At 44.3% G+C, this 21,093-nt stretch overlaps 3 protein-coding genes across 4 annotated transcripts in view; 1 reads left to right on the top strand and 2 right to left on the bottom strand.

Moving 5' to 3' along the window:
* The window catches only part of clic5b (chloride intracellular channel 5b), an 11,538-nt gene extending 4,609 nt beyond the window's left edge, over positions 1–6,929 (bottom strand). The window contains exon 1 of the mRNA XM_084439871.1: positions 6,147–6,929. Coding sequence (XP_084295997.1) covers positions 6,147–6,800 — 654 coding nt within the window. The 5' untranslated portion in view covers positions 6,801–6,929. The remainder of the gene's footprint in view (positions 1–6,146) is intronic.
* A 286-nt stretch (positions 6,930–7,215) lies between these two features.
* Positions 7,216–11,901, bottom strand: enpp5 (ectonucleotide pyrophosphatase/phosphodiesterase 5). Of its 2 annotated transcripts, none has more exons than XM_084439359.1 (4): positions 11,824–11,901; positions 10,193–11,075; positions 9,814–9,990; positions 7,216–9,643 (listed from the first exon to the last, which is right to left on the bottom strand). In XM_084439359.1, the coding sequence occupies exons 2-4, from the start codon at positions 11,064–11,066 to the stop codon at positions 9,237–9,239; spliced, it is 1,458 nt and encodes a 485-aa protein (XP_084295485.1). In that variant the 5' UTR covers positions 11,067–11,075; positions 11,824–11,901; the 3' UTR covers positions 7,216–9,236. The 2 variants fall into 2 exon arrangements, with proteins under 2 accessions (XP_084295485.1, XP_084295486.1); XM_084439360.1 differs by having other exon boundaries at positions 7,216–9,468.
* Positions 11,902–14,916: 3,015 nt separating this feature from the next.
* On the top strand, positions 14,917–21,093 carry hmgn3 (high mobility group nucleosomal binding domain 3). The gene is made up of 6 exons (XM_084439747.1): positions 14,917–15,081; positions 16,664–16,714; positions 17,017–17,046; positions 18,663–18,749; positions 18,885–18,983; positions 20,205–21,093. Exons 1-6 carry the CDS (start codon positions 15,067–15,069, stop codon positions 20,244–20,246), a joined length of 324 nt encoding a protein of 107 aa, XP_084295873.1. The 5' UTR covers positions 14,917–15,066; the 3' UTR covers positions 20,247–21,093.

Here is a 21,093-nt window from a genome sequence, read left to right as displayed (position 1 = left end):
ATCTGGGTCATTCATCCCCTTCAAAAACACTGTAGACTCAGTTGGGTAAACTGTGTCAAAACACCCCAGAATAGAAGGGTGGGGGGGTCTGTGGGCCTGCTAGTGAAAGCTGTCGGCTCCATGCAGCTCGGTCCATATGGGACACATCCCAGGGGGCACTGTGGCGAACAGGCCCGGGCGAAGGACTTGCTACATCTCCGGTTTGTAACCTTCAGACAGTCCTGTTTCCAGCCTCATTATACAGCATCCTCTCGGTGAGACATGCGAAAGCCGTCACACACGGGACATGTTCACCGTTTCCCTGGTGGCTGGCAGAAGCAGCACGAAGACGACTTGTTATTCACAGCGCAGAGCTGGGTGTGAGATACGGAGAGCCTGGTGCTGACGCCAGCAGGTTGTCTGAATGTCAGTGACTCCGGGCCCCTGGGAGCCCTCTGGCTGGCTGGCTGGTGGGTCGGCTGACTCCGTGCTGGTTAACTGGGTCGGTGCATCTCTGGAGCTCATCAACGCTGTGATTTCCCACCTCGGCAGCCCCGGGTCCAGAAGGCTCGCCTGGCTCTGCCTCAGGGTTTGGGGCTCTGGGGAATCTAACAGCTACACAACACGTGTACAACAGCGTGCCCCCGACTCTTCACAACGCCCACTGTGCGTACTGTAGTACTGTGGGTACAGTGAATAAGCTGATCCAAAGTTAAGTGGATGCAAAGACAGGCCATTCTAAGGGACTGACATTGTACTTCGAATCTAACGTGCGCCGGGTGTCATTGTGCTTTTCCCGTCTGTGGATAAGCCGATGAGCTTATCGAGATGAACTCATATTGTTTTGCATAGTGTCGCATGTGGCAGTGAGTAGGCTGCGTTGCCTGCCATCAACAGGTACAGCTACGGTATCGCTGTCACAACAGCCCTGGGTCAACCTGCATCAGAACGCGCCGCTGTAACTCTAGCGCCGCTCTAGAATTACAATACTCACACTTTCCACTACGCGCACGCCTGCTCCGGCGCCGCGCTCAAACTCTGCCCAGGTACGGGAACGACGGCGCGACTGCTACACAGAAACGGTGCGGACAGAGCTGCATTTGGTTAAAGCACACCTGTCTCTTACCTTAACAAAGAGTTCTATGTCAGGGTCCTTGTCCTGTCCGTTAGCGGACATTGTGCCTGTCCTTGTGGGCACCTTGCTTTTGGGAGTAAAAAGTCAAATCTGCACGACTGCTAGAATAAGTCCCATCCACAATATAGGAGTCTACATCCTCCGTACAGAGATAGGAGCTGGACGACCAAAGTCTGAAGAGCTATTGGTTCCTTATTTCTTGAGCCTTCCTCTATCCCCGCTTGTCTCCTTGCTTGTCACCTCGCTTGTCCCCTTCCTCGTCTCCTTGCTGGCCTCCCCAGGTGGAGATGCTGAGAGCGCCGGGTGGGCCGGGGTAGCTAGGGTCAGCCCTGGGCCGGGGTAGCTAGGGTCAGCCCTGGGCTCTGATTTTCACCTGCAGGACCACAGATGGGAAGCTGCAGCTCTCACTGACACAGACTGGGAACAGGTGTCAGCCTATAGCAGGGGGCGGAGCCCTCGCTTCATACTCTCCCTACTCTCTCCCCCTCCACCTCTCACTGCCCCCCTCCCACACACACACGTATCTCTCTCTATTCACTCACCCATTCCAACTCTCGCTCTCCCTCCCTCCATCTCTCCCTCACCCATATCTCCCTCCCTCTCTCGCTCTCTCTCACTCATCTCTCTCCCACCATCTCTCTCTCTCCCCCGTCCACGTCTGTCTCCCATTTCATTAATCATGTCGTGTCTCTCTTCCTCTTTCATCAGCATCACTGATAGAAAGAAACTTTGTGATAAATGGCTTTTGTGTGAGTTCAATGTAAGGTCAAGATCCACTGCTGATGGCAGTGTAACTGAGCCCCCTGTCCCAAGAACTGTGTGTGCACGTGTGTGTGTGCATGTGTGTGTGCGTGTGTGTGTGTGTTTGTGCAGGCGTGCGTGTAGAAGTGAGTGACAGCATGTATATTTAATGTCCGTTCACACGCACCCAGTTCTGTCAGGATATAACAGGTTAAACCTGAGCACCACAGGGAGAAGATTCCTGCCTGAATTATTGATGCTTGGCTTTGGTTTTAGCGTGGAAACAAATGTTTTTTGGGAAATTGCCAATATAGGTCAACTAAAAAAAGCATGACATACTGTGAAAATCGTATTGACATTCACAAATGGGGAGAAAATTACAGGAGCTCAAGAAGATTATAAATGCATCTTGGTTTAAGGGGAAAGTACTTGTGAGAGGAACAGTCAGCAGGTGGAAAGGCTGTTCAATTGATTGAACAACTAAAGCTTCACCCCAGGTATAAGCATCATAGGTAACTTCACCTCAGACCCTGAAATAAAGTTTCAGCATCATACAGCATCTGCCCTCCAGCGAGGCTCCATCTGTGCATGCGGGTGCTCAGAACAGCCCCCTCTTGTGGCAGACACACAGACATGCATGCTGAGAGGCACGCCTCTGGAACCTTCACAGAGAATGTTCATATATTCCTCTGCAGTATTATCACTCAATCAACTTCTGTGTTAGAGGCTGAAGAAGTGGATGTAGGGCTTCTTATAGTAAATATCAATACCAACCGTATGCACAGAAGCCTTAGAAACTGATGTCTGCTTCTCCTTTCTCCTTGAGAGAAACCGTGTTAATCATTCTACAAGACCGATGCTATTTCAGGGATAAGGCTCTCACTATAACCATAAATCAGGCATGCACTGTGGCAAAGTTGTTTAATGTCTCAAATTAACTGAGCTGTTTGAAAAGAAAATTCCCTGAATCAAACTAAAATAATCAGAAAAATCCAGCACACTGACAAAAAAAACTATAGTCTCTTGGATGTAAAAATAGAAGATTTATTACAAAGTGAACAAAGGTGAAAAAATGGACCTTTCTTCACTTTGTAATAAATCTTCTATTTTTGCATCCAAGAGTTTGTATATTTTTTTGTCAGTGTGTGGGCTTTTCTGATTATTTTGGACTGTTATGTTGGCCTCTCCCACCTGGCTGACTACTTGTTAAGCCTTGAGTCAAGAGTGCTTTTCTATGTTATTGTCTGAATCTAACTAATTCAACAATTTCCCCTCCGAGATAAATAATACCTACCTACCTACCTACCTACCGACCTACCTACTGACCGACCAACCGACCTACCTACCTACCTACCTACCTACCTACTTACCTACCTACCTACCTACCGACCTACCTACCTACCTACTTACCTAACTACCTACCTACCTAATCTATCTATCTATCTATCTATCTATCTATCTATCTATCTATCTATCTATCTATCTATCTATCTATCTATCTATCTATCTATCTATCTATCTGTCTGTCTGTCTGTCTGTCTGTCTGTCTGTCTGTCTGTCTGTCTGTCTGTCTGTCTATCTATCTATCTATCTATCTATCTATCTATCTATCTAGCGACTTACTGTAGTAGAAAGTAGTACAAAGAGTAGTGCCTCCATCTCTCACTCGCTCACCCCTCCCTCACTCTCCCTCCACTCTCTCTCTCTCTCTCTCTCCTTCACCTCTCCATCACCCCCCTCTCTCACTCTTCCTCATCCCTCCCTCACTCTCCCTCCACCCTCTTTTTTCTCTCTCTCTCTCCCTCACCTCTCCATCACCCCCATCTCTCACTCTTCCTCCTCCCTCTCTCTCCTTACCTCTCTCGACCACTTCATTTCTCATTTAACATCACTCATTCCCTTGCCAAATAGTGGTGCACAAGGCAAGTGAGGATGTAGGGGGCTCAAATCACTGTCCTACTTGACTTACCAACAAATCATTAACAGACATTCCCTATCTTTCGTAACACAAGCCAGAGTTGGGTCTTTGATCCTTGCTCCAATACCTCCTTTGTAACAGCTAACATTCTTTATATCAGAATATATGGACTATTCTATTCCCGCCTTTTTATGAGCATACCATTAATGTGGATGTTTTATGAGGTAGCCCAGAACCTTCAGAGAGACCGTGGTACACGAAACCGGCAATATATCATGCAAAGTTTCGACATAATATCATGTAGATAGGCCATAGTCTATTTTAGACAGAACAGATAGGCCGCCGGCAGGCAGGACTTCACAGTCCCACAAACTATGTTATCAAGCTGAAGCCACAGTAGCTTCACAGCTCTATGATCCAATGTGTGGCCACTGTCACCATACCAACCTACAGGTCATAGCAAACAAGCCTGTACCCAATACAGTAAACAAGCTGTAAAAAGCAGCTCTGTGAATCCTATTACCCACTGTTCAATAGAAAGTGTTCGCTATTAGTGAAAGGGAACCACAATCCTATCAACAAACATGCTGTACTATGAAGGGTGTGTATGCTAACTGGGAGCCTGTCAGACAGTGGGGATGTTTCAACTGATAGCATGTATGGGAAATCTAGTATCTCGTTGCTAAAGCCCTGAACACTTTTATTGTCTCTTTTTTATGAGACTATTCGAACATAAAAATCTGTTGCGAAACCTACCGCACCCACCTGAGACTGGCAGGGCAGGTGAAGACACTAGCGTGGATGTTCACACCTTTCATCTTAACACAACTGGGTGTTCGAATGGCTCGTGTATCATTCATTATTATATACAAATGACAAACTAGTTGATCTTTAAAAAATCTTGATCAATCACAGGCTTGTCTGAGTGGGACTCGAGCACAATGCATACTTTGTTGATCGACACACGTTTCACCCTTAACATGGTTGTATTGCATGAATAACAGGTGCAGAGTAATCAATACCATGGTGTAGGTCCATTTATGTATAGGGGCTGTCGGCTACTGTTGCTAAGCACCTGTGGGGCGGCTGTAGCTCAGTTGGTAGAGCCGGTCGTTCAGTGATCGAAGGGTCAGTGGTTCGAATCCCAGCTCCGACTGTCCACATGTCGAAGTGTCCTTGAGCAAGACACCTAACCCCAAAATTGCTCCCAATGAGCAGGTTAGCACCTTGCATGGCAGCTACCGCCATGTGTGTGTGAATGGGTGAATGAGAGGCCATTGTGATGCGCTTTGAGTGCCGCTAAGGTGGAAAAGCGCTATATAAGTGCAGTCCATTTACCATTACTTGTTCCTAGGGATGCATGCATGAATCCTCTCTCTCTCACACACTGTGACTCTCTGCTGCTCAATCAGCAAAGTGACCCTGCATGTTCAGATAGACAGATTAAGAGTCCCGCTGTGTTCGAGAGCCAAGAAAACACACATTCTAGATTTGCTCAAGCATGGAGTGTTCACCCTTGGTTTCTATGGCCCTACTGTAAAGTAGTTAATCATTACATCAGGCTCCACGAGTTCGTCTGAAAGTCAAAGATACACCACAACCACCCCCTCCACCCTGATGCTGAGAGAAATTGACTTTCATTGAGATGACAGACTACCCTGGTCCTGAAATCAATATTTGCAGAGCCTGGAGATATGATTGGTTGACAGTCAGCGAACACATGAGGCGTATAACTGAGATGTAAACCCTAGTGATTGTATCTTAGTTCAAACTGACTGACTTCAGACTGCCGTGCCAACAGAACTCCATGTCAAATAGGCAACAAAGTTATCTGAGTTATAGATAGCCAGGCCCTGATAGCAAGCGGATCTGGGCCATATACAGGCCAGATCTGGCCCTTGTGGCTTAGTTCCGGCCCATATATGGCCCAGAATTATTACACATCCGCTTGCTATCTGGGGCACCATCCGGTTAGCCAAGACTTGCTGTAGGCAGTATCATTGTTATTGGAAGGAACTACACAAATTGAGTCAACATGAATTAAATAGCCTCAATTAAGTGGCCACTATACGTTCTCTTTCAGCCCATGTGGCTTAATAACACAATATTCTGTATATTTTTGGAAGCCCGTTAGATAAGGCATTATCTCACACTGGAAAAAAAGACCTTGGCCGGTGGCGAAGTCCAGGATGAATACTGCCAACGACCTTCAGACCAAAGAAATATGCCTATAGTATCTTACTTTATGTAAGATGTCTACCCGCTTATATTATGATGAAACTACTACAATCCACCCCTTTCAAGCAACTACACCACCAAAAGACAAATGTATTGCCGTGAAATTGAAATCAGTGTCTACAATTTCTTCCTTACCTTGACAAACAGAGAGATTTCAGGTTGAGTTGGGTCTGCTGGTGCAACGCTATTCTCGTCCAAAGTGACACTCTCAAGAGTTTTCAGACTGTAGTCGACCGCCTGGGGTTCTGCGGCCTGCTCGGTGTGGATGAAGGCCATGAGCATCCCAGCCTCCGCGTTGTCTTCCTGAAGCGGAGTCGGTGGGTCATCGCACGGGTCCCCGGGAGACTCGGAGGACGATGATGATGACGACGACGACGACGACGAGCGTCTGGAGCCTGCCGCCAACACCCGCGGAGCATCCTCAGCCTCTGCACTTGACCCAACCGCTGCTGTCTCAACCGCTGCTGTCTCTACCGCCAATGTCACCGCCTCTTCCACCGCTGCTTTGGTTTCCTCGACTTTCTCCTCTTCGCTGTCGCTCGAGGACGAAGAAGAAGAGGAACTCTTGTCGTTTTTCTCACCTTCAGTCTCCCCGGTGTTCATATAGGCCGGCGAGGTTTTCTTTTCTCCCTTGGTGGCGTGCACCTGTACCTCGCTGTACAGCGCCTCCGTCACCTCCCCCGTGTTCTCATAGAGGGCCCCTTGGTTTTCATACTTGGCCACCGCTGGGCTGTCGGGCGTTTCGTACACATTGCCTTCGTCTACTTTCTCGTAAATGTTGTTTTCCATGTTTGTTGAGTGTCTTGAGTGAGGTTCCAGATTTGGGTGAAGCAGTGTAGGTGCTGAAACGTTCACACTCTCGGAACACGGACGGCTGGTGTCTCAGCGCATGAGCAAATTCCAGCGATAACTCATAAATGAACTTTGATCCTGGCGGTCAACAGGTAATGTATGCAAATGAGCAGCTCGACGGAGACTTTGTAGCGAGCAGTGCAGCTTCTAAGAAATGAATCAATGTTCATCAAGGGCCACTTGGAAATAACCCCAATTAGACAATTGTGTGACAAATGTGATACAGGTTTTATACTTAGCCTACTGTACCATACTGAAAATGAATGAATAAAGCATTACCGATTAAAAAGGACACAAGGAGGCTGGATCCATGTTCCAGTCCCATAAATCAATCCAGGACAAGCACTGCGACTTTTATTTGTCCCTTTATTTGAGCAGAACAGTGCAATTAAATTGTATCAATATGACAATGTTATTTTGTAAAATAAGCTACTGTTCCATACCTCTTAATACGTTTTATATTCACAATTACTCCAAAGGCTGAATAAGTTAATGAAATACTGAACTGAGATATTAATTTTCCATGTGTGCTTTTCAATATAAAGATATATAATTAAAATTTCTCTTGATTAGGGAGTAAAAGCATAATGACCAGACAACTCTTTTTCTTTCTTTCAAGAAACATGACAATTGATGAATCATAAAGTTATAGGATTTTTTATACAAATGCTTATGATTTGTCAATTTAAATTCTGTCAAAAGTATCACAGTGATGTTGTCTGTTATTTCTTTTTGGCACAGATGTTAATGTGATTAAAATCTAAAAAGACAAATTCTATCATATCCTTAAATAATCTAGGCCTATATCAAGATATCAATACAATGAAATCTGTTGTAACAGAGTTGGAAGCTAAGTTACTCTCAGAATCAAATGGAACGTGTTTTGGCAAGAGGCACCTATCATTGTTCAATTCAAATAACATCTACAAATAAAGAGTGCAATTAATACACCTCCTTTAAAAGCATCCTACTGACCCATCTTTCTGTTTCAGTTCAATCATTTAGTGCAAATCAGGGTAACAGATCTCTCTTCTCCAGTACTCAACCAAACAACAAAGAAACCCTAATCCTTCAGTCTCAGTAGAATACTCAACCAAATAACTAAGAAACCCTAACCCTCCAGTCTCAGTAGTCTTCTCAACCAAACAACTAGGAAACCCTAACCCTCCAGTCTCAGTAGTCTTCTCAACCAAACAACTAAGAAACCCCTACAATCCCTAAGACAAAATATTGACCAATAGCAATTGCACTTCACGTTTCACCAACAAATGGTCATGGATTATCAAACATATTATGGAGCAACAATACACAGGCATTTGTACAGAGATATGCCACATCATGACAAAATCTAGAAAACAAAATAAATAATTGACACACAATCTAACTTCACAGCTTACAGACAGATGATCTCAGTAGAGATGAAAGGCAAATGGTAATGGCTACTGAATGGCAAGGTAACAGATATATTAATGGCTGTACACGTGAGCAGCTTCTGAGAGTCTAATATCTAAAGTGGTCTAAGCGCTTATCCTGTCCTAGCCTTTAGGCACAGCGTTAACACCAAATCGAACACTAAAACCTCACTGACTCATTTAGTTCATAATACTAAAGCAAGCGTATTATCATCACAGTCAACCCACCATCGCTGTTCGGTGAAAACCTTTTTACATACATTACTTTCATTTATTTTGACATAAAATGAAAGCTGGGAACACCCTTTACAACCTCTGAACACCTCCCCAGCACATTCTATGTATTCTAAACCCAAGCTCATAATTGGTGATTTTACTTCTTTTTTTTCTTTTTTTAACAACGACATGTTCTTTTCAGCATTCTGAAAACTATCGCCGTTTTGGAGAGGATGTTTTCAACCGACAGCAACACCATGCTATGCATTATTACCATTTCTTATCCTTTTAAAGAGACAGAGGCTACTCTCTGGCAACATCAAATAAGTACATAGCTACTAATGGTGCCAGTGATTTCATGTAACAACACAATCTCGGGTAGACTTTACACTTTGAACAGTAGCTAATGGTGAGCTGGTGAGTTGATTGATAAATCAAAGTGAAGCCACACTGAAGCCTGCAGAAAGGTGCTGCTCCTCCTTTCCCTTACCGGAGGAATGTACCGACTAGAAAAAACACCTTCGCCCTTTCCCCTTTCCACTGACTTCTCACAACTGAATACATTAGATCTGTAATTACTGAAAGAGGGGCTCAGAGGAAGGGGGAAGGGGCTAGGGGTGTTTCTGGACCCAGCCATGTTTTATTTTGGAAATTCTTCCTCTTCTTTTCACGTCCATATTTTGGAAATTGACACCTCTCCTTTCTTCCTCCATTCCCTTCTTCGTCCCTTTTGTTCTGGTCTCCTCTACAGGTGCAGCTCCTCTTGCAGTAGAGGCTGGGTCATCTCCCGGCCCCTGGGGGACACGTTCAGAGAGGGCAGCTGTCTCAGAGTCACATGCCTGACAAACACCTTCAGGAACCCAAGCACCAACAGGACCCCCAGCAGAGAGCCCACGATAGGGGCAAGGGAGTACACTGCGACCCTGGTCGGGGTAGGATGAGTGGGGGGAAAGGGCTCAGAGATGAGGTCCTGAACCCTGGAGAGAGATCCATTGTTAGGCAAGGCGCGGAGGGAGAGGATATGACACATGAGAGGGTAAAGGTCGACGGAGTGCATGGAGGTCTTCACATAGTTGCGGCGGAAGGCAGGCCCACGAGCCACGAATACAGGTTGCATGCTGGGTAAAGAGTTGTTGTAGCCATGGTTCCCCACTATGGATTACAGAGAAATAAATTATTAATACTGCCCAAAGTGTTGCAAGTTAACATTAATGATTGATTAATTGATTAATTCATCAAGGTTATCCATGTCAAAAATTAAGTGGGGCAAAAATGATATTTGTTCAGAATTTTGTGGCATTACTGGTTTACTTTAAACTTACACATGAACGGTCCACTCTTGTCTTGCATGATGGTCCAACCCTCCTTGGCCTCTATGAGAATGGGCATGATCCTGACATTGTGTCGGTAGTGGAAGTTGTCTGGAATGTCCTCTTTCTTATAGACCATCATATTGGGGTTCACGTCCACCAGTTTGCTGTACACCTCGTCATATTTACCTGTAAAATAAGTGACAAGCGTGGTTTGAGTGCCAGGTGCAGTTATAATGAGCTACAATCACACTTTACATGAAATGTTTTGAACATTACAGACTGAATCTCAGTCCATGCCTTTTTCAGTCAACCACTGTCTAATTAATACTAATGGAGAACATAGCGTTTGCCATTGCTGTGTGTTTAAGACAACTGTCGTACTCCTCACCCTCTATGGGCAGGATCCCCACCACAGGACTCTTGTCCACCCAAGTGTAGAGCTCTCTGGACACGTACACGTCCAGCTCGATGATCTTATGAGTGGACAGCTGAGTCATCCCATGGTCACTGGTGACTATGAGGTTGACTCTCTCATACAGGCCGGCCTTCTTCAGCTCATTCCTGAGGTAGCCCAGCTTATCATCGATGTCAGCGATCACCACGTCCATAAGGGAGCTCTCTGGGCCGAAGTTGTGTCCACTCTCGTCCGGTTCCTCCCAGTACAGAACCCCAAAGTCCACCGCTTCCTCTCCTGGCCCGGAGAACCATTCTATAATCCTGTCAACGCGACTCTCAAAGCGAACCGAGGCGTTGTATGGAAGGTAGTGGGTCGGAAACACGCCGTGGATTTCTACGTCGGACCCAGGCCACATAACCGCCCCGCTCCGCCCTCCCTCTCTTTGATTGGTTATCCAAAGGGGCACCGCTTCCTCCCACCATCGAGGGTCATACATGCTTGCCGTCTCCATGGAGAAGGACCGGTTAAGAACCGGGTCGTACATCTCGTTGGCCACTATGCCGTGCGTCTCAGCATACAGCCCTGTTACCAAGCTGTAGTGGTTGGGGAAGGTTTTGGTGATGTAAGCGTTCTCCACCCTCTCCACCTTCACCCCCTCCGCAATCACAGCATCGAAGTTAGGGGTGGGTACCCGGTTGATGTAGTCCCAGCGGAAGCCATCGAAGGACAGCAGCAGCAGCTTGGCCCGGCTTTTGGCCTCCTGGTCCCTCCCATGATGGCCCTGGAGAGAGACCAGAGGTAGAAGCAGGACCCACAGAAGGACCAGGGGATAGCCTGAACCTCCTCCCACTCTGCAGACCAGCATTATGCCCTCCTGTGGTAAGACAAGGCAGTCGGGTTAGGATGTAAATGGGTAATGTGTGTGTATGTGTGTTAATTTTGAAGATTTGTCCCTTAAAACCATATTATTATACATGAAACACACAGATTCACTGCTTGACTGTAAGACAATTGAATTGCACAGAGTCTATGGTACACAACAGGCTACAGTGCCTAGCTATGCAATGGTACAATAACTTGGCGTTGCAGAAAAATGTATTTATCATTGCATAGTTGTGCGTGCACGCTTAATAAAGAAAACTGCAAGTTAATGCTGTAACGTGTGATATAAAACCAATTCGTAGCTCGTATGATAGCTAGCATCGTATGACAATAATGATGTAATTCCAGGTATGACAGGTTGTTACATTGTAGCGTGCAGAATCCACTATAAAGTGCAATGGCACGAGCTGCCCTCGCACGAAACAAACAAAGCCTACAGTGGGAAATTGAAGTTTAAAAAAATGTATAGGTAGAACTGGATAATTTAATCTTTGAGTTGAGATGTTATGTATCGTTTTATAGCTAGCTAGATAGCTAACAGCTAGCTGGCTGGCTTGCTAACGCTCAGGCAGTCCTTCAACAATAGCAGTGACATCGCTATTGGTGACCTACGCTGGTTCAATTGAATGCATTATGATCAGTCCGAAGAATTCCAACAATTTCGATGTATTTGAAAGAATAACCTATTTATTTATAGGCTACGCTGAGTTACTGCGCAATTGCATTGCTGTCAACCTTACCTTCTTATCAGATACTGCACTGGCTTGCCTTTTAACAGTCAACACTGGCTTCGTTGCACTGGAACGAAGTCCCGCCCATAGGCTACAGTAGCCTACCGCCTATATTATTGCTTATAATTTACACCCAAAACCATAACGGCAACGCGAATGAGAAGAATCAATATTCACTTTGAATTCATTGATGTCAACGGATTAGTTGCTTATATGCTTAAGTGCAAGCCTACATCAAATCCGCTGGATACGAGTCATTCCGAGTGCAAGGCACCTGCGCCTGGATGACGTAATGTAGTCCATGAATTCGCCGTAGCCTTCAGAAGTAGGCCTATGGTTTATATTCTATTTTTCTGATGTGGGCCTAATGTAATCATTGTTTTTATTCATTCCAGCTTTATTTATAAACAGAATTACATTGAGTAGTTAAGACAGTTACTCCATTGTTCTTAATCTGTATTTAACTAATAGTTAGGCCTACATTCTTTCAACAAAATAAAAAGTAGTACTGATTAAACAAAGAGTGAGCATAGAGTAGCTTAAGCCTGTCCACTTTTAATATAGCTTTTCAAAATTCTGAATTGATTCTTCTGGTCTGCCCTTGCTAAGACATCGCACTGTAGGCCTATGTGAATACTGAGACAAAATGATAATGCATAGGCCTATCCACTTAATATCCATGGTAACACTAGATATGTTACCATATTGTAAAACCTACAGAATAATACGTTTATATGCAATGAGGTATGTTGTCCACAAAATGGGGCAATGAGGTATTTTGTCCACAAGATGTCAGTCGAGTGCTACTAATGGAACCTGGTCCTGCAGTGTTTGCCGTAGAACGTCGATCAAAGACAGCCTTTACCTAAACCCGAAGAGTCTACTCATGATCAGTTAATTCAGTACAGAACAATTAATGTTTTTGGTTATGTTTATTTTGGATCCCCATTAGCTGTCACAGAATGACTGCTGGTCTTCCTGGGGTCCACAAAGACATTTCCATGCCATGGTGAGAACACCAGAGTTTTTCTACATATGCCTAGTGTCTCATTAATTTCATCAAATCAATGAGACTCATGTGTCTTGCATCACAACGCAATATAACCATAATCCAATGCAGATGGTGTATCCAGATTCTTGAATGAATGTTTTATGTAACTGAGTGATCATGGACAGTAGTGTAGTGGAGGGTAGAGGTATACGGAGTATACCTAATTACCACTGATGTAAAAACTGAACAATTTCAGAATATTTGCTGGTATAGCCTAATACTTCCACTTCTTCAGTCACGACTACACAACTAATCAGGACTGAAATGCAATAATATCCATGATAGTGATACTGAGAAGTGGCACAACTCCAGCAGTTAGCGTCAACACACTGACAGAAAAGCCAGGAAGGTGACTTCTGTATCTACCACATCCACCTCTCTATGAACCCTTCACATGCAGCACCCTAATAACAATAGCCTAATAATAAATAATAATAATAAAAAATAATAAAAAGAAAAAAATAATAATAATAACATTAAGGTATAGGGATGTTTAAATAACTGATTCTTTAACCCAGTTTTTCGATAGCTTCAACTGTCAGCCTCTCAAGACACTAGTCGACTAGTCGGCAAAGTATATGTCAACACCACGGACCCAGTCACAGCATTTTAAGTAGCGTGACAGACATTCACTCTGCTATGTGGCTCCTCACTAACAACTGTGTGTTGACTGTCTACTACACCATGTGTGTGCCCAAGACAAATTTCTCACATTGTGAGACAATAAAGTGTATTCTGATTCTGATTAAGGTGCTGCTTTCCACCGCATGTTGAAATCTGGCCTTTACATGGTCCTCTGTCAGTCTTCATCTCTGAGGGATCTGATTAGTCTGTGTTTCCCTGACCAGGCTATCATTTAATTAATGAACTGCGTACCTTCAATACTCACACGCAGCCCTGACACGACAAGCTCTGGAATTGATAAGCTATTGTTACCATTACAAATTAGCCGTCGCTCTCTCTCTCTCTCTTTCACACACACACACATACACACACACACACACACACACACACACACACACACACACACACACACACACACACACACACACACACAGAGACACACACACACACACACACACTCACTCTGTTATTTTTTCCCCCTTTCTATATAGCTGACAGGGTAAAACTGGAAGGGATTTGTGGAGCAGGCCATGTTACCTGCTCGTGTGTGTTCTGGGTTTCTTTCTAAAACATCGACGTATTCAGGTCCACACTCCATGTAGCGTTGTGTTATGCTAGACTAGAGGGTGCCTGTTTATTGTGACAACTGTATCTCTATTGTGATGTCATTGAATGTTGAGATGAATTGTCTTTTTTTGCAGAATGTTGTAATATCTATTGTGATGTATAGAATGGTGTGATATCCATTGTGATATACATGTAGAATGTTAAGACGGTGAAATGGTTTGGGGTTTCAATGACTGGTCTGGAAAAGACACTACTGGTCATATCATCTGGTGTTTAGTATTGCCATCATGTGAAAATAATATTTTTGAAGGAAAATGAATCTAATAAATGTTAACTGTTTAGGTAGCTTTTAAAAGGCCTTTGGGTAATTGGTCTGAATTTACCTGTCTCCCACCCCCTCCTCACCAATGCTTTGAGATGCTACTATGAAACGGTGGGACATTAACGTCTCTCCAAATGACAATTCGTGTTAAGAAATGGTCACGTTTAATTAATTAGGAAAAATAGGCTACTTTTGTGTTGTGGTTTATTTATATAGGCTACGGTGCCCTGCATGTGACCGTCATCATTCTGGCCAGTTCCTAACCTACACTACCCAGATATACCGAGAGCTTGAGCGATGTCAGGTTTCCATTGGTCTGTATTTCTTTATTCTCTCTCTTTCGGCATACACATCCATCAACGATAGAGCCGTCATTTGCGTACAAAAAGCGAAGAGCCAATCACAGAAATGTCATGGAAATCCTTTTCGAAACCTCGACCAATGTTCTCGCCTATATTATTTACATAGTGGAGGCTGGACCAATCGCGTCCCACTACAGGAGAAGATTCTGTCAATTCTGCCCTATGGTCGAGCGGGATTCTGAGTTTTAGGTCTGCATGTAATTAACATGTTATTATCGAAGGTGCTTAGATATTGATCCTGTAATTCGTGCAGTTACAAATTCGCGCCTTGGACCTTCAGGCTCAGCATTACTATTTGTTTGGTTGGAAAGTTATTCACAAGAAAAATGCCCAAGAGAAAGGTGAGCCAATTCTTTCCATCGCGAAAGCAAAAATAGTCCACTTGCAAATGTAGTTTCTTTCGTTTTCGCAGACAATTGCGCTCATTTTCCCCCTTACATTTTAGCTGCGTCGAGCAGGTACGGGGATGCCAAAGTTTACAAACCGAATAATAGGTTTCAGGTGTGACTAATGTCTTCGGCGGAGCTTAGAATCATGCGTGGTTAATTTTAACTATTGCGTGTTTATTTTTATTTCCTGTCGTGTGACCTTGTTTTCCACTGGACTAAATGGCTGTTAAATCGATAGTCGTTTTATCGCTCTCCGTGTCACCACTGTGCGCACTGGCGAAAGTCACCCGGTGGTGGATGTGTGCCCAAGCCCACCGGCGAGTCGACGACTGGTATTTTAAAGTTACCGTGCATGAAGATCATTGATTGTGTACATTATGACCATAGTCTGTAGCAATGGTCTGTCGAGGCCACTGTCGATTATGAGGATGGGCATATAAGAGACATTTTCAAGCGACATCCTCTTCCTCCTCCTGTCTTCCAGACCCGTATGTTAGCCAACTAGCTCGTCACGTACAGTCTGTATGGACGTAGGCTAGTCCGAGAGAGAGAGAGAGAGAGAGAATCAGACACGGTAGTCTACTATCCGACAGCTGGAGCCGGGCGCATTGTATTAGTGCACATACAGGGATTCTCTTCAATAACCTACAATTGCCATTGTCTGCATGTCCTCGCGTGTAGATTTAGCCTATCTCAGAGAGGACCGGGTGGGGGAGTTTAGGGGCGGAGGTCGTTGTCATGCAAACGATGCTGAACAACCAGTTTTTGCAAAGGCGGTTTGACCCAAATGAATACCATGGCTATTCTGTAAATAGCCCAGAGATTCTACATTCTGAACATGAAAGAGATCACAAAGACTAATAGGCCCTCAGGTGAAGTCAACAACTTGTCACGGCGCATTCATAATGCTGATCAGGGTGTTGTGAAATAATGTATAACGAATCATTAGTTAAACATTATATAGTCTAAATTAAATAAATAAATAATTAATTGAAATTCCAATTCCAGAAGGTTTCTTGTTCATAATGACTGATAGTCATGTGGTGCCCTAGCTATAAGCCTATTGGCCTGATGATGCATATAATAAAAAGGTGGGCTATTGCATAAAATAAGTCGCTGGGCTGATGCTCTACTGGTGTGAAAATGAAAGTCACTAGGGTTTAGGTAGCACTTTACAGGAAACCACCAAACCAGACCAGATCGAGTCGCTGTAAGAAAGGAAACGACTAATGATGACGCCTTCAGGGGGAAATGCTTGATGATGTTTTGTCTCGGTCCAGATTTTCACTGTCCAGATACACCATTCTGATAAAAACAGTCTGCCCCAGGCTGGCTATCAGTCAGATCAACAGCCTTTCCAACACTTAATCCTCATGTACACACACACACACACACACACACACACACATAGTCTTGCATGCACAGGGCATTTAGTACATGCGGGGAGTGAAAGGAAATGGCTGTATGTCTTTGCAGTAAGATATAATGAATGTTTCTTTGATTCAGTTTCACTTAATCTGTGTTTCTTCCGTAGTCTCCAGAGGGTTCTGAGGGCAAGGATGCCCCCAAAGTCACCAAGCAAGAGGTATGTGTTTGGGGTGTGTGTGTGTTTATTTGCTGTGTGACTTTGTGTGGTGTGTGTGTGTTTGTTTGCTGTGTGTGTGTGGTGTGTGTGTGTGTGTGTGTGTGTGTGTGTGTGTGCATGTCCACACTATCACAAACACAAATAAGCTTCTTAAGGAACACATAAGACAATCAACACATATTACACATCACAAGCCCCTAAAGGTACAACTGATATCTCTCTCTGGCTGTCTCTGTCTCTCTCTCTATCTCTCTCTCTCTCTCTCTCTCTCTCTCTCTCTTCCCCATCCCTTGTTCCTGTAGCCCATCAGACGGTCAGAGAGGTTATCATCGGTGAGTTTAATCTCCTCCTTCCCTCTCTCCATCTCTCTCTCTTTTCTCCCAGCCCTCCCATCATAACACCCCACTCCAAGGCCAAACAGAATCTATTCGGACATTTTCTTGAAGCTTAAATTGAAAATTATCATATATTTAGTTATCAAGCCAAACAGGTAAATCTGATATCCTGGGTGGTGTTCCACAAACCTGGTTAACTGACTAAGCCTGACTTCTGTACAAAGTAAAACCCGGAAAGCTATTTTTTACTTCAGTCCATGTTCGAGATTTGAAGAGTTTCCAGGTTTTACTCGTTGCAGAAGTCAGGCTCAGTTAGCCACATTTGTGGAATACCCCCCTGATCATGCTTCTAAGTCCTAATCTGCAATTGGCATAACCAGATGATTGCGAACGTTAACGATCATCAACAACAGACAGCTTCGCATGACAGCAACGCTCAATCTGTCCTCAAAGCTACATAAGGCAACCCAGCCGGGATGCATGGCGCTCCACCAACTGTGGATTAGGACATTAAAAGTAGTGACTTGAAAACCTCCCTGTAGATTGTGTCTGGCCATGTTCATGTCTTATCTCTGTTGTCCTTGTTCATCTTCAGTCATGAGAACTGTATCTGTTGTCTGGGTGATCATGTACTGTATTGTTGTCCCTGTATGACTCAAATATAACCATTTATTTTAGTATCTGCTTATAGTTATAGTTTGTTATATAAATGTACACCATAATGCCTTTTTTTGTATAAAATACTTGAGTATTGGTCCTTGTGATTTATACATGTACATGTATTTACTTGTATATATTTGTTACCATAAAGTATATGACTTTATAATATATAGTATCGCCAAGGGTTAACGGGCCATTTAGTTTAAGGACCTATAAGCAGAACTTCAATAAAGGGTAACACTTTACTACATTATGATTGATTTCAGAAGGAATCCACTGTTCATTTTTCATAGATATTTTATGAATCATTAACAAACATTTGTCATTGCTTAGAATGATACCACAGTTATCAATGCATTAACAAAAATCTAGTCACTGTGTAAGCCCTTTATAAAGGCAACTACATTGTAATGTGTGTTATTTTTTTTAAACCTTGTTTTCTTTCCTTTACAAACCTCTAAATTGGGGTAATTATACAGTCATTCCCTGGTGTAGACATACTGTGAGTTTGGCCTGTGCAGGTTCTCAACCGAAAAACATGAGATAAGGCAATGTTACATAATTCAACCACAGCAATCCTTGACATTGACCCAAAAGACCGAGGGCCAGATTTAGTCGGAACGCAAATGGATCAGAGCTGAGCAATGAACACTGTGACACTCAGAAGAGAGAGATAAGCACTTCAAATACATTTAAATATCAGCTTTGAAGGTATCAGCCATTTTTGCATTGTTTACATAACATAACATTATAGTGATTATCACCTCTCCAGGGAAATCGTGTTTTAGGAATATTCTTAATTACAGCATACAGTAAACTTTTGCTCCAGTTTGACAAATATTGCTCCAGCGAATTTAGGCCCTTAGAGGCCAAGACCCCAGCCACAGACACGCCAGGCTCTCCCAATACGCCCACATTGTGCTAGAATTAAATGAGCCTTCTCTGACCTGCAGAAACCAGCTCAACCCAAGCCTGATGTCAAACCTGCTGTCAAACCTGATGTCAAACCTGATGTGAAGCCCAAGAAGGTTCTCTCCAAGGTAAAGTATTGGAACTCACTACCATGTTTGTGCACACACGCACACACACACACACACACACACACACATTTGCATCTTGTTGTTATTGGCATTGGGGATGTCTCTGTTCTCTGTACTGATTGGCTGTCTGTACAGAAGCCGGTGGACGATAAGGGAGTGAAGGGAAAGAAGGGTGTGGCCAAGGGGAAGAAGGAGGATGGCCCCGCCCAGAACGGAGAGACCAAGGTCGGCGAGGTACGTCAAGACTATTCCTTTATCCGAGGAAGTAAGTAAGTTGCCTTGAGAACCGATGGTTCTCGAGCCTAGTGGCCCGTAAGACAGGAACCTATCTCCTGACTCCTTAGCGTGAGCCAGCTTGATGTACAAGTCCACCCCCTGGACATGACACTACTATGTCGCATCAGAGGAAGGAGAAGATATATAGTGCAGGAGAAAAAGTCTACATTTGATAAGGAATCGTATAATCATCTAATTGTCTAATTCCTGTTCTCCCCTATGGTGTTTATGTATGTCTCTTGCTCCTACACACAACACACCTACCCTACTCAAACCCTATACAAACCCATTTTCTCATGCCTAAACACACACACACACACACACACACACAGATCTGTGTGTCTCGCTCCGGCGTCAGTGTGTCGTCCACCAGGAGCTCTGCCCCCTCCTTGATGTCAGTCAGAGGGCAAAGCGAGACGGTCCAGGTCAAGGGTACGACGGAGTGGGTTTTACACCGAGAGGGTGACAGAGAGTGTGTGTGTGTGCATTAACCCCGTTTTATCAGTGTGCGGCGTGTGCTTCCTGTGCTTCGTTTGCATGCGTTCTCATAGGAGTATGCGTGAGCGTGTGCCTGCGCGCGTGTCCGTCCGCTTCGAGTGCAGTGGCGTGGACTGCCATCTTAAAGGGGTACAGTCACGCTCGTGTCAGTTGATATTATTTGCTTAAACTGCTTAAATTCTACGTATGCATTTTGACAATTACCGTCCGTTTAACCGTTCCCTTTATAAATGGGAAATACCGCTGCGAAATCGCGGCAAGACTTCAAAAGGGTGACGTCGCTGGATGTCGTTTGCCCTTTGACCTTTTGCTGCGATTTTGCTGCAGTATTTCCCATAGAAAACAGCTACAATGACAGTGATTTTAAAAAGGCATCTACACATAGAAGTGAATCCAAATAATATCAACTGAAACAAGCGTGACTGTGCCCCCGTAACGAACAGTCGGCAGAAAGTCCAGTTTAGTTCAGTTCTTTTGGATGGCAAGTGGCTCAACAGAAGTTTGGACCCCTGCCTTCACCAGTGCCAATGGAGAGGTGACGGTGGGGACGTGTGCCAAATCAAGCCCCCGTTGACTTCTTTGATTTCTGCATATGAGGAGAGGGAGCCACCTGATGCCATTGAGACCCCACCGGGCTGGTCTCTTACCTGTTGTTCCTGTCTCTGCCCTGGCTGTCTCTAGGTAACTGAAGCTGTGGAGGTGGCCCCTGAGGAGGACGCATAAGGAAAACGGGCATGTCTCTCTGACCCCTCCCCCTCAACTCCGTGGCAGCGAAGCATCTTTTTTTACTGAGGATTTTGTAAAATGCTTTCTTAGATCTGTAACAGATAGAAATGACCAACCAGCATCCCCCGTGTCCACGCTTCTTCTCCCAGGTCTTCTCTGTCCTTCCTAACCTGCAGCTACTTCTATAGTTCTTCCCCCTCACCTCCTGCATTCTGTTAGCTACATGCTTCTCCCTCCCCCGAAAGACAGAATGAAGTGACACTTTTTGATAGAATGACTGCAAAGTATTCTTCCATCTTACAGCGATGACCCTGTTACATTGTGTCCATGTTTTTTTGCGATTAGAATGCTTTACATGAAATGAAGTGAGCCTGCCTATGATAGAGGATAGGAGCAGAATAACGTTTCTATGTACAGTTTTCAACTTTGCACCTGAATGGTTGAGGCGTGGATTTAGGGAAGGATACACTCATCCTAGATCTGTCGGGGCCTTCTCTTCTAGCCAGCCCAGAGCCACAAGGCACAAGGGTCACACAAATGTCATGTAACTAGCATCAGATGCAACCATGAAGAATATTGACAGCTTTCAAAACAGATTTAGATAGTTTTCAGAATCACCACTGTTGTATTTTTAATGATTCTGTTGTAGTGTGTGTGTTTGTATGTTGCCCTAGCTTAAATTTGTTTGTTCTCCCTCTTAAACCCCTTGTTTTCTGGTAGAGCGGCATAGCAATAACGTGTGGTGCTTCTGTTCTAAAACGCTCTGTGGGCGCCGGAATTGCTGTGGTGCTCTAGCCTCTCTGAGATTCATTCTGTGAAAAAAATATTTTGAAATAAAACTAGT

Source organism: Borostomias antarcticus (genome assembly GCF_949987555.1).
Source record: "Borostomias antarcticus genome assembly, chromosome: 6".
NCBI lineage: Eukaryota > Metazoa > Chordata > Actinopteri > Stomiiformes > Stomiidae > Borostomias > Borostomias antarcticus.
This window is presented reverse-complemented; position numbering and strand designations above follow the sequence as displayed.